The 16,887-nt window shown below is 41.7% G+C and overlaps 2 protein-coding genes across 3 annotated transcripts in view; both read left to right on the top strand.

Moving 5' to 3' along the window:
* Positions 1 to 1,019: 1,019 nt before the first annotated feature.
* On the top strand, positions 1,020 to 8,310 carry LOC124880129 (arfaptin-1-like). The gene is made up of 8 exons (XM_047385063.1): positions 1,020 to 1,279; positions 3,257 to 3,516; positions 5,412 to 5,511; positions 5,619 to 5,737; positions 5,813 to 6,034; positions 6,188 to 6,345; positions 7,700 to 7,874; positions 8,023 to 8,310. Exons 2-8 carry the CDS (start codon positions 3,292 to 3,294, stop codon positions 8,176 to 8,178), a joined length of 1,155 nt encoding a protein of 384 aa, XP_047241019.1. The 5' UTR covers positions 1,020 to 1,279; positions 3,257 to 3,291; the 3' UTR covers positions 8,179 to 8,310.
* A 7,669-nt stretch (positions 8,311 to 15,979) lies between these two features.
* Positions 15,980 to 16,887, top strand: part of LOC124880066 (FH2 domain-containing protein 1-like) — a 28,244-nt gene continuing 27,336 nt past the window's right edge. The window contains exon 1 of one of the 2 annotated variants that reach the window (XM_047384957.1): positions 15,980 to 16,197. The gene's annotated coding sequence lies outside the window, so the exon portion shown is untranslated. The remainder of the gene's footprint in view (positions 16,198 to 16,887) is intronic. The other variant, XM_047384958.1, reaches the window with a different exon arrangement.

The raw sequence follows: 16,887 nt of genomic DNA, 5'->3' as shown, positions 1-16,887 counted from the left end.
ATTCAAGGCGCTGTAAATAAGGAAAAACATGACCTATTCTAGACTCAGGCCACAAGATGGCGCTCAATTACAAAACGGTAAGTAGATAAATAATCGATTGTTTTAGTATTTAAACCCGGTATTTACTCTGTGAAAGAGTCTGGTTTTAAGATGTTTTCATTTTTACATGTGTTTTAAGAGGATTTTAGAGTTTTTCCCAACAGTTTGTATCTGTGTTTTACTAAATAAAAACAATTAACAAATGTCTCTCTTTGTTTCTGTCACGTTTACTGACAGTCAGCAGGCAGGATGACGTAGGCTACATCTCAGTTTTCTACATAACAAACTTGTTTAATTGTCATGTTTATTGTGTTGTTGTGCATAATAGAAGTGTATACTTCAACCCCCTGTCTAAATATGAGCACTGAAAAGACAAAAATCAAGGAAATCATGTTTTTATGCTGGGGGATATTTATGTCATTAGTTTCAGAGAAGCTATACTTATTTTAATGTAGGCCAACTTTGGTTACTGCCAATGATTGGTTAGATTTATTTCTACAAGCTTGAATGAAATAAAACTAAAGGAGCTCAGCTGCCAATGAAAAACAAAGAAAATCTAATAAAGTGTGGTTGTCATTTGCATTTATCACCCTGAGTCAATAATGTGTAGGAGCAGCTTTAGCTGCAGTCACAGCTGCAGGTCTGTCTCTACCAGCTTTGTACATCTAGAGACTGAAACGTTTGTCCTTTCTTTTTAGGTTCATTCGGATAAAATGGAGACCATCTGTAAACATTGATGTTCAAGTCTTGCCACAGATTCTCAATTAGATTGAGGTCTGAACTTTGACTGGACCAATTTAACAAACGAATTTCAGCAGACCAGAGATGTCCGCATTAGTTTGGCACTCTGAGACTACCCCTGAATGCACCAACCTGGACCTGGATAGAAAACGCCGAACAAGGCTGTGACGTCATTTCCAGACGTGGACTTCTTTAGATGGAAATGTAACGCACCACTTGTGGTCTGTGAATATCACCGCCCCTCCGGGTAAGCCCCGGGTAGTAAACCGAACGCTCCCTGTAACAAACAGCCCGTTCAGAAAACACTTCCGGATGCGTTTGACTTTTTTTTTTTTTTTTTTTTTTGTTTCGCTACTTTGCTCTTAACGTCAACTTTGTAAATCTTCTGTTTGACGCTTTAAAACATGAGGAGTTGACGGGAACGTTAGAAAAACCGACAGACAACAAGTTGAGGAGAAGAAGGAAAAAAGGAGGAGCCGCTTTTTAAACAGCCCTGAAGGTAAAAACTTGCTTTAATGTCTCAAACAGCGCCGACTGGATATTAACGGTTTGCTGCTGTTAAAACTCGGTGTTTTCTTGTAAATTTGTGAACTAAAGTTTATGTGGAAGTAACGTTTAGGGACATTAACACCTTGCAATGAACACACCCTTCAGGAACACTGAACACAACTGTCCATAGTGTTCATTCATATATGAGGGGTATGTCAAGTTTTCAGTGTAGCTCATTAGGAATCACTCTGTTGGTCCTTAAATCATATTTCTGTCTGTCAAGTTGTCTCATATGGGGGATATTTAGTAGATTTATCTAAAAAGAATGGTGTCTGTGATGCAGGCTGCTTAAAGGTCTTTAAAATGGGTGAAAAAGTCTGAAATGAAGACCTTAAGAAAGCCTGGAGACCACTTTAAATGATTACAAGAAGGTTTTGCATTGCTTGGAAGGAAATATAATGAAAGGCAGGGATGACTCAAGATTTATGCACAGTGCTTTATATGGTAACCTGTTCCACTGCATGTGCAAATTCTCCAAATTCTAGTTTTAAGGTGTTTTCATTGTGTTGAAACAAAATTCATCTGCAGGATATCAGCAGGCAAGCAGTGACAACAAGATAGTTGGAACATTTAACTGAACAGTAAAATCCTGTCTGATACGTTTAATGAACGTTTTCTGGAGTCAGTGGAGCCGAGCAAAGTTCCCTGAGGCGGGTCCTGAAGGTTTCCAGGCATTTCTGCCTTGATGCAGGTGACCACACCTTGAAAACGCAGCCCACTGCAGTTTGCTACCTGTATGCGGAAGCCGTGAACAGAACTACAGATAATACCTGCTGGTTAAAGGCTTTCGTTTCTTCTTGTCATGCATTTATGCTGCAACACACCGTTTCCACACATGATTGCTCAAATAACAAAAGATGTACTCAGTGGAGATGGTTTGTAGGTCAAAGGTCAGGGTTTTTCTGTTGTATTGTCTTATTCATCAAAGATGAGATCTGTGCACTTTGTCCTCAGCTTATAAAAAGTTTTAAGTTTATAACCAGTGCCGGGAAGCTGCAGACACTACCTCAGTGCCATCCTATTCGTGGAAGCATATTTTACCGCGTGATAAACACAGGGTTTGTTGGCTGACTCACAGGGATTATCAGCAGGTTTATTCTTCATCCTCTGTGTTTTAGCTTCGTCTTCACAGCCATCGGTCTCTGCTTTCAGACGGTCTGACGAGTGTTTTCAGGCTGCAAGATGTGTTTAAAGTCAATCCCTCTGGAGAAAATCAGCAAAAACCCCTCATTTATGGATGCAGATCTGCATGTTATGTGCTTTTTGGCCACTAGTGGGAGACATAGGACATGTTTAGAGAAGTTTAACGAGACTGGAAGCATCATATAAAATACAATCTGAAAACACCAGAACTGCTAAGCTTTGTTTGTTTTTGCAAAGATAATAAAGGTAAACTTAAAGCAAAACCGTTGCTCTAAATAATTCACATTTATTGTAAGATACTCCAATCCTTATTCCGTGAATGCGGGAGTTACAGATGTTAAATAAAGCTGGTTAAAGTTAGTCCAGATGCCAAGGAGCAGTAAAATGACCTATACTGACCTCATAAGCCAGTTTCAGCAGGGTCGTTTTGTGATATGTGGAACCTGCAAATAAAATTTCTATTTGAACATTTCATCATAAAGGTTTCGTATTTAAATCTCCAGGGAAAAAAAAAAAAGCAGAAACTTGAGTCTGGAAAATGTCGGGGATTTAGAAACGATAAATGTGAAGGAACAGTGTCAGTTATTGCCATGTAGAGTGTGAATAAAATATACTGCACCCCAAAATAAAACATCCGACCAAACACAGGTAGCTGCGATGGTTGGGATGACAGCTGCAATTAAACCCGTTGAAAAGTTCGAATTGAATCTAAATGTTTCTAAATGTTGTCTTTATTGTGTTATTTAGATTGATATAAGAATGTACACTTCCTGATGTGTTTTAGGGGAATTTACTCACAGTAACACAAACGCCCACAAGATGATGGAGGCATCGGAGGAGATAAAGGACAGTGACGCGTCCAACGCCACAGAGGAAGAAGTAGCCCCTCCGAAGGTGGGATGTCATGAGGATGTTTGCTCAAAGGAGAAACCAGAGTGTGAACTGAGTGAGACGGAGAAAAAGAAAATGATGGAGGCATTGGGGGAGAAAGGAGACGTTAGTGCAGCGTCCAACACCACAGAGGAAGACAAAAACCCTCCAAAGGTGAGATGTCATGAGGATGTTTGCTCAAAGGACAAACCAGTTTGAACTGAGAGAAAGAAAATGAATGTTTTTCATTGGACTGTTTACGTTCTCGCTGTAGAAATGGGAAAAGAATCGAGTTTGATGTAACCTTTGTTAAAGCACGCATGGGCCCTGTGGGGCTCGTTCTTCATCATCACGTGTTCCTCTGCCTCTTCACTGTGACACGGCAGCTTTGAGCTGACTTCCTCTCAGCCTTCCGCAGTTGTGAGCTGGTCTTTCTGTTGTTGTGAGGACCAGCCTCGCCCTCCTATGTTTTTGCTGCAGAATCAGAGCACCATCTGTGTCAGATGGCTGTGTTTCAGTGACCTCTGACCTCCCTGGTCCCCAGCCAGTTGGCAGCAGGAAGGAGTAGCCAACATGGCAACCCTACTGGGTTTTGATCCAGATCTCGATTGACCGGGGTTAACTGTGGTTCCCACAGCGACCTTTCATATTGTAACTGTGACCCCTGAGCTCTTTGCTGTTGGGATCATGGTGCATTCAGAAGCAGCTGGAAATGAGAGTTTAGAGAATTAGTCTGATACATTCAGTTGACAGTACCCCCTCAACATTTTCAATTTCTAAAAAAAAAAAAACAAGACTTCAGTCTGTTTCTTTGGGCCTTTAAGTGATTGATCCAACTCAAAGAAAAATGTTATATGGATTCAAATATTTACAAATTGAAATCTGGAAAGTGTGGCGTGCATTGGAACTATCTATGAATCAGTACCTCACGGACCCGTGGCCCGTCGTGGTTAGAGCTGTAAGTAGGGCTCGTCTCTAGCAGCTGCTCATCTAGAGCTGAAATGTTTGTCATTGAAAAATTGCTCCTGCCCCGTTAGCTTGGATGGAGAGCATCAGCACACAAAAAGTTTGATTCTTCTGAAGGGAATTTAGGTCTGGACTTTGACTGGGCCATTCTACCACATAAATATGCTTTGACCTAAACCATCTCTCTGTAGCTTTGGTTGTACGTTTCGGGTCATTGTCCTTCTGGAAGGTGAATCTCAACTCTTCTGCAGCCTCTTGTCGTGCATTTAGCTCCTTCCATCTTCCCATCAGCTCCGACCAGCGTCCGTGTCCGTTCTACAGAGAGGCATCCCCTCAGCAAGATGCTGCCACCACCATGTTTTGCAGTAGGTATGGAATGTATAAGGCGATGTGCAACACACACTGATGGTCAAAACGTTAAATCAGAGCTTGTGGAAAACTGCAAACATGACTTTTTATGGTTTTCTTTCAACAATGCTTTCTTCTTCAGACTCCTCCATAAAAGCCTGATTTGCTGTGTGCACAAGAGCATGTCTTGGTAGGTTTGGATTTATACTGAGATAAACACAAGTGTACTGGATTTTATTCAGGGGTATCAGAGTATGTATGGGGCTCCACGATTCTATACAAATGTATCATCATTGCGATGTCGGTATGTGCAGCATTAATATTGCTAAGGACTGTTTGGAATGCAATATTTGTTGCTTAATATGATCCAAATGTCAGAATTTCCCACCTTGCATGCCAGTAACATCTTCAGTCTGCTGGAGGAATCATAAAGGTCACAGGAACGGTGGGAAGCGTTGAAATGACAGATCAGGAGTAGAACAGTGAGGAAAATCTGGATTTATCATAACAGATGTGTTTATTGTGTGATTCTCATATTGCGCAGACCTTACTTTGTATACTCCTCCTACTTCACAGTCGTGTCCTGTTTGGTCTGTCACTTAAATACCATGAAAATGCAATGAAGTTTGTGGTTGTACCGCGACACAACGTGAGCTAGTCTAATGAATACCTTTGCAAGGCACTGTAGATGTGACGACATCCACTGTCAGGGACTGGAGGCAGCATCTGTTTACCCGCTGCCACTCTCTCAACAGGAAACAAACAGTAACTGCAACCACGGAGATGAGGACAGCGCTGACTGTTCAACGGAGGCAGCAGCAGCACAGGTCTCTGTGGAAACAGACCAGAGCAGAGGTAAACGCTGGATATGAAGCACCTTAAACACCTCAAACATGTCTTTCTTTGTGAAAGCTGCTGGTAAAATCTGATATTTTGTTGTTGTGGTCATTTTTGGTCTCCAGAGGTCACAGTCACGCACCAGAAACCAGATGGTGGACCTGTGGTCATTGAAGCCAGCAACAAGAACCCAGCCACCGAGAAGCTGGAGAGGGTCCGCAAGTGGAGCATCAGCAAATATAAGGTGGGTGGAGCCTAACCTCGCAGGTTTATTAATGGATAACAGATCTGATCAGGAGGGACGTCTTTCCTATTGCAGTGCACCCGGCAGGCTCTGGCCGAGAAGCTCGGCAGAGGCTCCCGTACGGTGGATCTGGACCTGGAGCCGCGCCTCGAGCTGCTCAAAGACGACCGGCAGCGCTACGATCACATGGCCAAGCTGGCTCAGACGCTGGCCAATCAGTTCGCTCAGTTCTCTTCCATCCAGAAGACTCTGGGGGACACCTTCAACGACCTCAGCGTCAAATCAAAGGACCTCCACGTGAGTCCTGGGAATATCTTCTCTCCTTCAGTACATCTACAACTAGCAGCTGGTTTTCGTGCTCAAAAGCTTGACTCTGATGTTTCAGCTGATTCAGAGTCAGACTCGTCCTTTTACTCATCTGAACCTTAAAAGATCGTAACCTCACTGCAGGTGGAGTTTGGCATGAACGCCGAGGCTCAGAGGTTTCTGTCAAAGAGCACCGGGGTTCTGCAGTCAGCCATCAACAGCTTCACCTTCGACATGAACACTCTGGTGAACAAAACCATCGAGGACACCATGATCAACGCCAAACAGTACGAGGCTGCCAGGTGGGCGGAGCACACACACTTGGCCCCTTTCTTTTAGCTTCCACAGCCAAGAGGCAGAGAGGAGAATCTCTGCACCTGCAGGACAAAGAGCTGAACACAGAGGCATGCTGGGAAATGGACTACGTGATGGGGGTCGGGGGTTGAAAAATGGAGTGTAAGCAGCATTTCCAGTTTGTTATGGGGCTTTCTTTTTAGGTCAACATCGAGGCTTCACAGTAGTAACAAACCGTCATATCAAACAAACACAGATTTATTGAAAATGTATCATCTGGATTTTCTGAGCTCTCCAGAACAGTGTGGAAAATGATTTAGGTGTTTTTTCAGGTCGGGACATATATAGGATGGAAAGATATTGACATTGTTCCGCTGGCTCACACCGAGAGCTAAGGGGTGTCCCAGTTCGTTAAGGGATGTAGGGTAGACTAACTTGTTTATGGCTAAATGAATACTAGCATGTTTCCAATTACAAGAATGTTAGCTTGTTGTTTTAATGTCCATATCATGGTGGACCAGTTAGTAGCATTTTAAAGAGATCATGATGCGGTGTACTCTAACAAGGTTCCCAGGGTCTTTCGAAGAAAAACAGGCCCACAGCATCACAGATCCTCCACTATGCTGAACAGTGGGCGTGTGGTGCTTTTCCAAATACGAATTCTGTGCTGGAGTGTCTGATGCCAGAAAGGTCCATCTCTCATCCAGTGGAAGCACACAGTTCAGGGTAAAGTCCTTGTTTGTCGTGGTAGGACAGAAAATGGCATGTTAATAACATCTTGTAGTTATGGAGACTCGGTGACCCGAAGACGTCATCCTTTGCTGCAGTTGTCCAACAGTGAGCTCTCTCTTCCCGTCCTCCTCACTGTGCGTGGTGGGCCGATAAACTGGGTCATCGTCCAGCCTCGCTCGCCACAGATCCAGTTGTTTTAAACCGTTGCTCATCTCTCTGGGTTTGGTTGAGCAGATCAGTCGTTTTTGAAGCCATTTTGTGACTTTTGGAGATCAACGCACATCTACCAGACTTAAATGTTCTCTGCTCTTGCCCATTTTGAAAACCGGTAGAATAAATGAATGGTTGGGTTTTTGTAAATTACTGCATGAGATATTCTGCTTCTATATGAGTGAATTTATTTTAAGGCTTTTTATATGGGGTGACAATACCTGTGGGGGCGCTGTAGGGTCAAATAATCTAGCAATAGGTCCAACAATAGATCTGAAAATGACAAGAGCCTCAGCAAGCTTTTCAGGTCCTTCACCATCGGTTTCTGCTGAGAAGCTGTTCAGAAACATAATGTTGGTGCTACACCAGCCTTGCTTTTAACTGACTAACCTCTAAACTGACTAATCTCCTGACATCCAGGATAGAGTATGATGCCTACCGAGTGGACCTGGAGGAGCTGAACATGGGGCCACGGGACACCAACACCGTGCCTAAACTGGAGCAGGCCCAGAAAACCTTCCAGGGCCAGAGGGAGAAGTATGAGAAAGTCCGAGACGATCTGTCCATCAAAGTCAAGCTGGTGGAGGACAACAGGGTGAGAAGGAGAACAAGGATATGGGCTATTTTCACATGAAAGACAAACACTTTACCTGTTGTCTTGGTTATTTACTGTCACAGTTTATCCGGCTGCCGACCCAACATGGGTCCAATCAACTGACCCTTGCTTCTCCATCTGTCCACAGGTGAAAGTCCTCCACAATCAGTTATGGCTGCTCCACAGCGCCATCGCTGCTCACTGCATGTCATGTCACAGTTTTCTGGAGAAGAACATGCAGCAGGCTGTTGAATACCTCAACATGTCCAGCGTGGACGCCCCCTCCTGGGTGGAGGAGAGTTGACACTCAGCAGAATCAGCTGAAGGGACTAAAATGTGTCGCTTGAAGCTCCAGAAACTACGAGTAATTTATTTTGGGTGATGAATGGGATACTTGGGTTATCGTAAAAGATGATATAAAGTTGTTCTAAAATTACATTTATTGTTTAAAATTTCTTGAGTTGTCAGTTTTTCAGATTTATATTATTTACCAACTTTATGGGGAAGAATAGCAAGAAATGTTGAAACGTAGCCCTCTTTGTTTCCTCTGCTCCGCGTTGTTCAGTAAATCCGTCTAATCCTCTGTGAGGCACTAAGCCTGGCTTTGAACTTTAAAATCTGCTGCCGCTGCAGCCAGAAACTCACAGAAGGTGCCTCAACGCCACAGCTGGAAAACAACTTCAGAGGGGATTAGGGATCTCAACCCTGAGCCGATTAAAACACGCACCTCTGTTTGTGTTCCCTTTTATTAGAAAACTAAACATTCAGGCAACTCTGACATCACATCTCCTAATTTCACCTCAAAACACCAGAGAAAAATAGTCTTTTAAAAGCTGAACCCCATGAAGATTCAGTGAAATGTTACCAAACCTCCACCCTGACTCCAAATATCTGGTGTCAGGAAACATCAGGTCTGTGAGTCGAACTTCTCAGCAGCAGATTCAGCTTTCAAACCTTTTCTAGAGATTTACTTTAACCAGCTTACAGGAACCAGTAGTTTGGATCAGGCCGTGTCCCAGCTAGACTTCTTTGAAGCCAAAGCATGGAGGTTAATTTTGAACCCGCTGGACCCAGATTTAGTTTCAGTAGCGCTCATTTTGGTGGACCGAAGACTAAAACTTCATCTTGTTTCTATGTTGATGACGATGTCTTCTTTGTTGTTCAGCTGGTATTTAATTACCTGGAATTACCTGGCCTTTTATTTAATGTGAGGAACATCCTGTTAGCTGTTCTGTGGGTCAGAAAGCTCCGCGGTTCTTCAAGCTTGTTCTGTTGCTGCGTGTCATTAGTGTTGCCTTTTTGGCTGCTCTTTAAAGGAACATTTAATCATAAATCCAAATATTTGGGTGAGTTTGATTTCCTGACTGGTTTCAGGATAAAAACTGATGTGACTTGTTGCTTCAGGCAGCGTTTTATCTGTATCCAAGCCTGATGTTTATTCAGCTTCTCTCTGTTATGGCCGGAGGAAAACACAACTTTAATTATATTAGGATGCAAGTTTGTCATTTATTATAACCTAATTTATCAGGTTTAATAAAACTAATACAACTTATTTGCTACAAACCAAAAAGGGAAACAAAACATCACCATATGTCGATGATGTTACTTTCTTTGTAGCTGGAGGAAGGTTTGTATTAACAGTTGTTTTCAGCAGGTTTTAAAGATAATACAGTGAAATTATTTCCCTCTGCTTATAACACCAACTAACTAAAAAGGGAAAAGGTGGGTTTATATTTTCTGTCCTTAGCAGTGTTTTAGGATGGCATCACACTGGATGAAGACCCTCCATGCTTTATGGGAACATGGCTGGATCGCAGCAAATTTGGGAAACCTCTTTCAGAGCTTAGACCTGCATGATGCCACGATGCTGACGGTACTCATCAAACTGACTACTTGTGCTGTTTTCAGTGTCTCCAAAATGAAGCCTGGTGTGGTCGGTTCTGCTTCACATTCAAGGCGATCAAACCTCCCTAAAGACGTTTGATGCATGTTCAGTAGCCTTATGGATCTCTTACTCTTAAAACACGTAATGAAGTCCCGAAAGATCTCACCCTTCTACATCCCTAAGTAGCTCTCCTGCTCAGTAAATCCACACTATACATCAGCAGCACCTTCCATAAAACATCCTGACACCTACGCCCACGATTGCGCCATGGCCTGGCCTCAAAGCTTGGCTCAAAGCTGAGTATAGTAGGATCGCGCCATGCCAGCACAACACTAATCCCAGAGGTATAACGTACGTACAGGGGTTGGACAATGAAACTGAAACACCTGGTTTTAGACCACAATAATTTATTAGTATGGTGTAGGGCCTCCTTTTGTGGCCAATACATCATCAATTCGTCTTGGGAATGACATATACAAGTCCTGCACAGTGGTCAGAGGGATTTTAAGCCATTCTTCTTGCAGGATAGTGGCCAGGTCACTACGTGATACTGGTGGAGGAAAACGTTTCCTGACTCGCTCCTCCAAAACACCTCAAAGTGGCTCAATAATGTTTAGATCTGGTGACTGTGCAGGCCATGGGAGATGTTCAACTTCACTTTCATGTTCATCAAACCAATCTTTCACCAGTCTTGCTGTGTGTATTGGTGCATTGTCATCCTGATACACGGCACCGCCTTCAGGATACAATGTTTGAACCATTGGATGCACATGGTCCTCAAGAATGGTTCGGTAGTCCTTGGCAGTGACGTGCCCATCTAGCACAAGTATTGGGCCAAGGGAATGCCATGATATGGCAGCCCAAACCATCACTGATCCACCCCCATGCTTCACTCTGGGCATGCAACAGTCTGGGTGGTACGCTTCTTTGGGGCTTCTCCACACCGTAACTCTCCTGGATGTGGGGAAAACAGTAAAGGTGGACTCATCAGAGAACAATACATGTTTCACATTGTCCACAGCCCACGATTTGCACTCCTTGCACCATTGAAACTGACGTTTAGCATTGGCATGAGTGACCAAAGGTTTTGCTATAGCAGCCCGGCCGTGTATATTGACCCTGTGGAGCTCCCGACGGACAGTTCTGGTGGAAACAGGAGAGTTGAGGTGCACATTTAATTCTGCTGTGATTTGTGCGGCCGTGGTTTTATGTTTTTTGGATACAATCCGGGTTAGCACCCGAACATCCTTTTCAGACAGCTTCTTCTTGCGTCCACAGTTAATCCTGTTGGATGTGGTTCATCCTTCTTGGTGGTATGCTGACATTACCCTGGATACCGTGGCTCTTGATACATCACAAAGACTTGCTGTCTTGGTCACAGATGCGCCAGCAAGACGTGCACCAACAATTTGTCCTCTTTTGAACTCTGGTATATCACCCATAATGTTGTGTGCATTTCAATATTTTGAACAAAACTGTGCTCTTACCCTGCTAATTGAACCTTCACACTCTGCTCTTACTGGTGCAATGTGCAATCAATGAAGACTGGCTACCAGGCTGGTCCAATTTAACCATGAAACCTCCCACACTAAAATGACAGGTGTTTCAGTTTCATTGTCCAACCCCTGTAGGTACGTAAGGTATGACGTACCTAAGGCTGGAGGTTGGTCTGGACAGTCCTGCTTCAGATTCCAGAAGACCAACCAGACCTACAAGACGTGTTGTCCATGTTTGTCCATGACGATGAAGTTCCCACTATGTTCTTATAATTTCCTGGAAAACCTCACCAAGAACCATGCAAAGACCGTCCATGTTCTAATGTTTTTATTGTTTTGTATCTCCTAGCATACCCTCCATCCAGTGTGGAGGACTCTTAGTTTGTTGTGGTGTTGTCTCACTACAGATGGTATACAGCTTTCTGCACCTATAGTTTATTTCCTGGCCTTTATTGTTTTCCTAACTAGGTTTAGTCTTTAAGGGGATGAGTGAGTGGTTAGTTTTATTAGAAGGCTACGTTATCTGAGCACTTCTTCAACACAGAAACCTTTAAAACGTTTCCAGGATAAATCTCCATAAATATACGACCAAAAGAACTGAAAAGAAGAGATTTAGTTTGCTTTAATTATAATCTCTTTTCCTAATGAATGTTCTTTGCCTTTTCATTCATTTTAAGCTTTAATCTGCTTCACATGTTTCTCATGACCCTTGTATTAACATCTATGAATGTATTTCCTTTTTTTTTCATTACATTAATAATAAAACTAGCTATGCCAAGACAGTGGATCCTTGTGTGAACTGAAGTCCCAACTTTAATAATGCTTTAGCTGCCAAACAGAATAAATTGTGCCTTATAGGAGAGATTTATTTAATTTATGTTTTAATTGTTTGATTTAACTCCGCCTCTCGCCCATAGACTGCTGGAGATAGGCACCAGCTTCCCCGTGACCCACTATGTAATAAGTGGTAGGAAATGACTGACTGTTTGATTTAAACTGTTTTTAGATGTAATCTGTTTATATTCGTGTTTCAGTATTATTTTGAAATCAAAGTTGTTTATTCTTCTAGACTCTTGATAAAAGGTGATTATGGAGCAAAATTGCTTGTTTCATTTGGGAAAATTGACCTGTTGGTAAAAATGGTTAGACTATAAGTTAGTTTCTTTACTTTCTACATTCTTGGAGCATAGAGTCAAAACCTTTGACCTTTTCTTCATATCTGCTTTTTGCCTCGTTCTTTTAACCTCGACTTCTGGAAGGTTCCTGATTAGTTCTCAACTTGCTTCAGCAGCTGACCTGTCTGTTTTCTGTTATTTTCCTGGTATTTTCACCTGGTGAGGATTTCATGCAGGTAATGTTCATGTTTTTTCCAAACCGGTTTTCCAACATCGACAGTAAGGTTGTTTTTTTTTCCTGGGATTTCTCCAGTGGACTGTGGGTGAGACGACGTCTCGGCTATTTGCACAACAAATTATGCAATTCATCATGCAGAGTTGATTTGAGGCTAAATAAGAAAGAAAGTGTACCGATAAAGTTTTTCTATTACTGATTGTAAGGTGTGTGTTAAGTCTGCCAATTACACCATTTTGAGAGAAAAACATGACTGTCCGTATTTTTGTTGGGTATTATGTGATTTTTACAGAGCCGTTTAACTGATTGGATTTCAGGTACTTTCCACTCCCACAGTTTGAATTTTCCCTTCTTCCTCCTCCTGGCTTTCACTTTGAAGCCTGAAGAATGCTGGGAAATAAAGTGTTTTGGTGGAAGAAGAGGAAACTGATCCTTGGGTTACAGGAAGACATTTGAGATGCTCTAAATTAAACCTTTCAGGGTGTTTTTTTTACTTTGCTGTTTACATTAATTTATCCAATTTGAGAAAAAAAAAAGTTTAAAACTAAAGTTTGAGGGAGAATAAAATAACAGATTTGCCTGAACAGTATTTCTACTCGCAGGGTGCCAAAATGACAATGACTCTTTACATAAAAGCTATTTCCAGGCCTTCCATATTTTGTTTAAACTAAATAATGCTTCTCAACAGGATCTGAAAATCATTCACTTTGTTTTTTAAACAGTATCTACAGATCAGATTTAAGCTGTAAAATCTTTTTTGTAACAAATTAAGCTTTAATGTAAATCAATTAAACATGAATTAACCTGTCCTACGTCTTAGCGTGCTACAAGCAGTGCGTTGCCTAACAGCCAGTGCTTTTAAAAACCAAATTTAAGTGGTGAAAACATATTGATGTATCCATCGTCTAAACGCCCCAGTTTGCCGGTCCACCCCTGACGACACAGACACAATCATACACACACCCCTAAGAACAATTTAGAGTAACCAACTGACCCAAGTCATGATTTTGGACTGTGGGAGGAAGCTGGAGTACCGGGAGAGAACCCATCCATGCATAAGGAGAACACATAAACTCCATGCATAAACACCCCAGACCAGGATTCGAATGCTTGACGTTTTCGCTGCAAGGCAACAATGCTACCAACTGCACGGTGCAGCCCTAAAAAGCATATATCTGAAAGCTAAAAGATTAAAGACAGTCTGTTTTAAGGCTCGGCACGTTGTGTGTTTAGAGATGGTCTTCTGCATACCTTGGTTGTAACGAGATGTTATCTGAGCTTCTGTTGCTTTTCCATCACATTGGACCCATCTACCCATTCTCTTCTGACATTAACAGGGCATTTTTGTCCTCAGAACAGCTGCTCTATGGGTGCCTTATCTTTTTCTGACCATTCTTTGTAAATCTGGGAGATGATTGGCTGTGAAAATCCTAGTAGATCAGCAATTTTCTACCTACTCAGACCAGATGGTCTGGCTCTAACAACCATATCACGTTCAAGGCCACTTAAATCTCCTCTTTACTTAATAAAGTGACCATGGGTGTATATGTACATTATTATTCAAGGCTTGGCCAACATTTTCCATGAAATTTAACTTCATATGTACATATAGTTAATTACCTTGCACCGTTTCAAAGCTTGGGATAAAAGGGGATTCCTGTGAGTCATTGACATGAGTCAACGTTGATCAGCAAAGCAGAACCTAAAAATAAAACACAATGGAGTTTTTCTAATGTTCAACAAAAGCAGCATAACAAAGAAATGGCTTTGACTAGTTATCTCAGTGTGTTTTAATCTAATTCAGAACACAGAGGTACATCAGGGTGGATGAGTGTGTCGTGGAGTGTGTCTGTCTTTATACAGGAGATGGATGCAGTGATTTTTATACCAAGGCTCTGGTCTGTTTGAGCCTGTGTTGCTCTGATTGCTTTAGAAACAGACGATTATCCACCTGGCAACAACAACAATCAGTGCCACTGTTTGTCAGTCTGCGTCTGTGAATGCGTGCTCTGCATCCAGGCTTATTTCCTTCGACTTTTCAATCTGAGAACAGAACTTTCTCTACAAAGAGTGCCTCATTATCTACTTGGAGAAAGATTTGTACAAAGTGTCAAATTGAACCCAAAGAGAAAAGAGCTCATGAAACTGCCAAGACTGAAAGCTAAATAAAAATCTTTGTTGTGTTTATAACCATTACTGGGTGTCTTAATAAATAAAACAATGCTCCATCAAGGTCTTTGGTCAGTGTAACACAGGATTTAAGACTGAAGATCATCCCCTGAGAGTGGTGATTTGTGATATTTTATGGTGTTGTACCCTCCTGATCATTCTGCTAATCTGTATCATTTCATCCTTTCAAAGGTGGCTGTAAAACCTTCCTGGAGGGGGGCATCAGCTGAGATATTGCTGCCAATAACTTCCCTCATGTCCTCTTTCTATTGATCCCATATTTCTGTGTTTAACCTTAACTCTCTCCTACACAAAGCAATTGAAGCCACTAAAGGGACTACTGCTAAACTTTTTCTTTAAAATAGAAAGTACTCCTGGGTGAGCGCTTCGGTGTTTTCTGTGTGTATGCTCTGTTATCTTTAACCCCCAGTCGGTTGCAGCAAATGGCCGCTCACACTGAGCCAGGTTCTGGTTCTGCTGGAGGTTTCTTCTTGTTAAATTAAAGGGGAGTTTTGGTTTCCACTGTTGCTACATGCAAGGTCGGTATGAGGGATTGCTGCAAGGTCAGTGACTGAATGCAATCAGCTAGAAAAGCTTTTGCCTGCTTCAATTATAAACAGAACGTGACTGCATTAATTAAGAGCTACATTCTAATTAGCTTTGAATCTGCTTGTATAATTTGATCGAACTGACTGCATTACTGTATATAAATTGGATGTTTTTTGTAGATCCCGTTGTGAATCTGCGCCATTTAAATTTTCAATTCAATTCAACTCAAAAATACTTTATTAATCCCAAAGAGAAATATAAAGTTCAAACATGATTATATTCATCATCTGTTTGCAAAATCTGGACATTCATCTTCTCCAATCATGATGGGCTGCCATCTGTTCACAGGTGGCAGAAGTTGTTCAATTCCACTCAGTTTAGATGTGAAACAGTGCTTATAAATACTAGTTCAATGGTTCACAGGAAAGTTCGGTTTTTTAGTTATTTTCTGTTTATAAATGTTTCTGGTTTCTAAAGGATTTCTTTGTAAACTGATATCTTCTATCTTCAAAAGCATAATATTTAATTTTCCTCACTTTCTGTTGAGTGATAAAGTGTATTATTGTTTATATGTTTAGCCGAGGCTCTGCTGATTGGGCTTATCTGGACCGAACACCCACAGGTGGGCGTGTTCGATAGAACCAGAGAGAGCGGGGGTTCGCTGCACCTGAGTCAGCGCGCATGCGTGATTCCCTCCCCCTGTCGGCTCTTCTGCACGCGCTGCCGGGCAGAACAGGGACCGTTGGAGAGGTGGACGGCACGCGCAGCCCGTGGAAGCAGCAGCGGGAAAAAGACGGGATCAGGAGTCGGTTTGTCCTGTTTTTGGCTCGTTTAGAGAATTAAAACCGAGAGGAACAACGACACCTTTATTCCGGTACGTGTATCTTGTTTTTTTTTTTTTTTTTTCTTCCCCACTATTTTAAACGCTTCATATTTGATGTCTTTTAAAACACTGATGGTTGGTGGCACTGACTGCGCAGGTGCGTTTAACTGCGTTAAATTTACATTTCATTGATTTACTGGCATATTTCATAGATATAACCGCCATTAATTAAACCTATATTTTATGTTTTTAATATACTCCCCGACTTGTTGTTTTTTAGTCTATGGAAGTATAACTTTTTTAAATAATTTGGGTTTTTGTATTTATGTATTTTCTGTTTAATTTGACTAGCTGTCCTATCAATTTAAGTCAGTTTTCTGTTGCATGTTATTATGATGATATATAATCATAGCTTACAGATGCAACATTTTGTTGAGTTCATTAGCACATCATTACTGCTTTATAACAGAGGCGGTTTTAGGATCCTGACACTGGGGGCTAGGCCCAGCCCAGGAACATATTTCCATATGTTACACATAATTATTAGACAATTTAACGGTAAAATAGTAGATTTTTTACCTTTTGTCTGGGATTGGAGTTCAACAAAATTCAGTACAATATTTCTTTTCTAGTTTAATAATATTTCCATAACTGTTAATTTAAACTAGTAGTTGGAGAACCTGGCGTATCCTGAGGTGGTACTTGGTATAAAACGTTTAAGAACAGTTCATCTAACTGTTC

The sequence above is a fragment of the Girardinichthys multiradiatus genome, chromosome 14 (genome assembly GCF_021462225.1).
Source record: "Girardinichthys multiradiatus isolate DD_20200921_A chromosome 14, DD_fGirMul_XY1, whole genome shotgun sequence".
Lineage (NCBI taxonomy): Eukaryota > Metazoa > Chordata > Actinopteri > Cyprinodontiformes > Goodeidae > Girardinichthys > Girardinichthys multiradiatus.
This window is presented reverse-complemented; position numbering and strand designations above follow the sequence as displayed.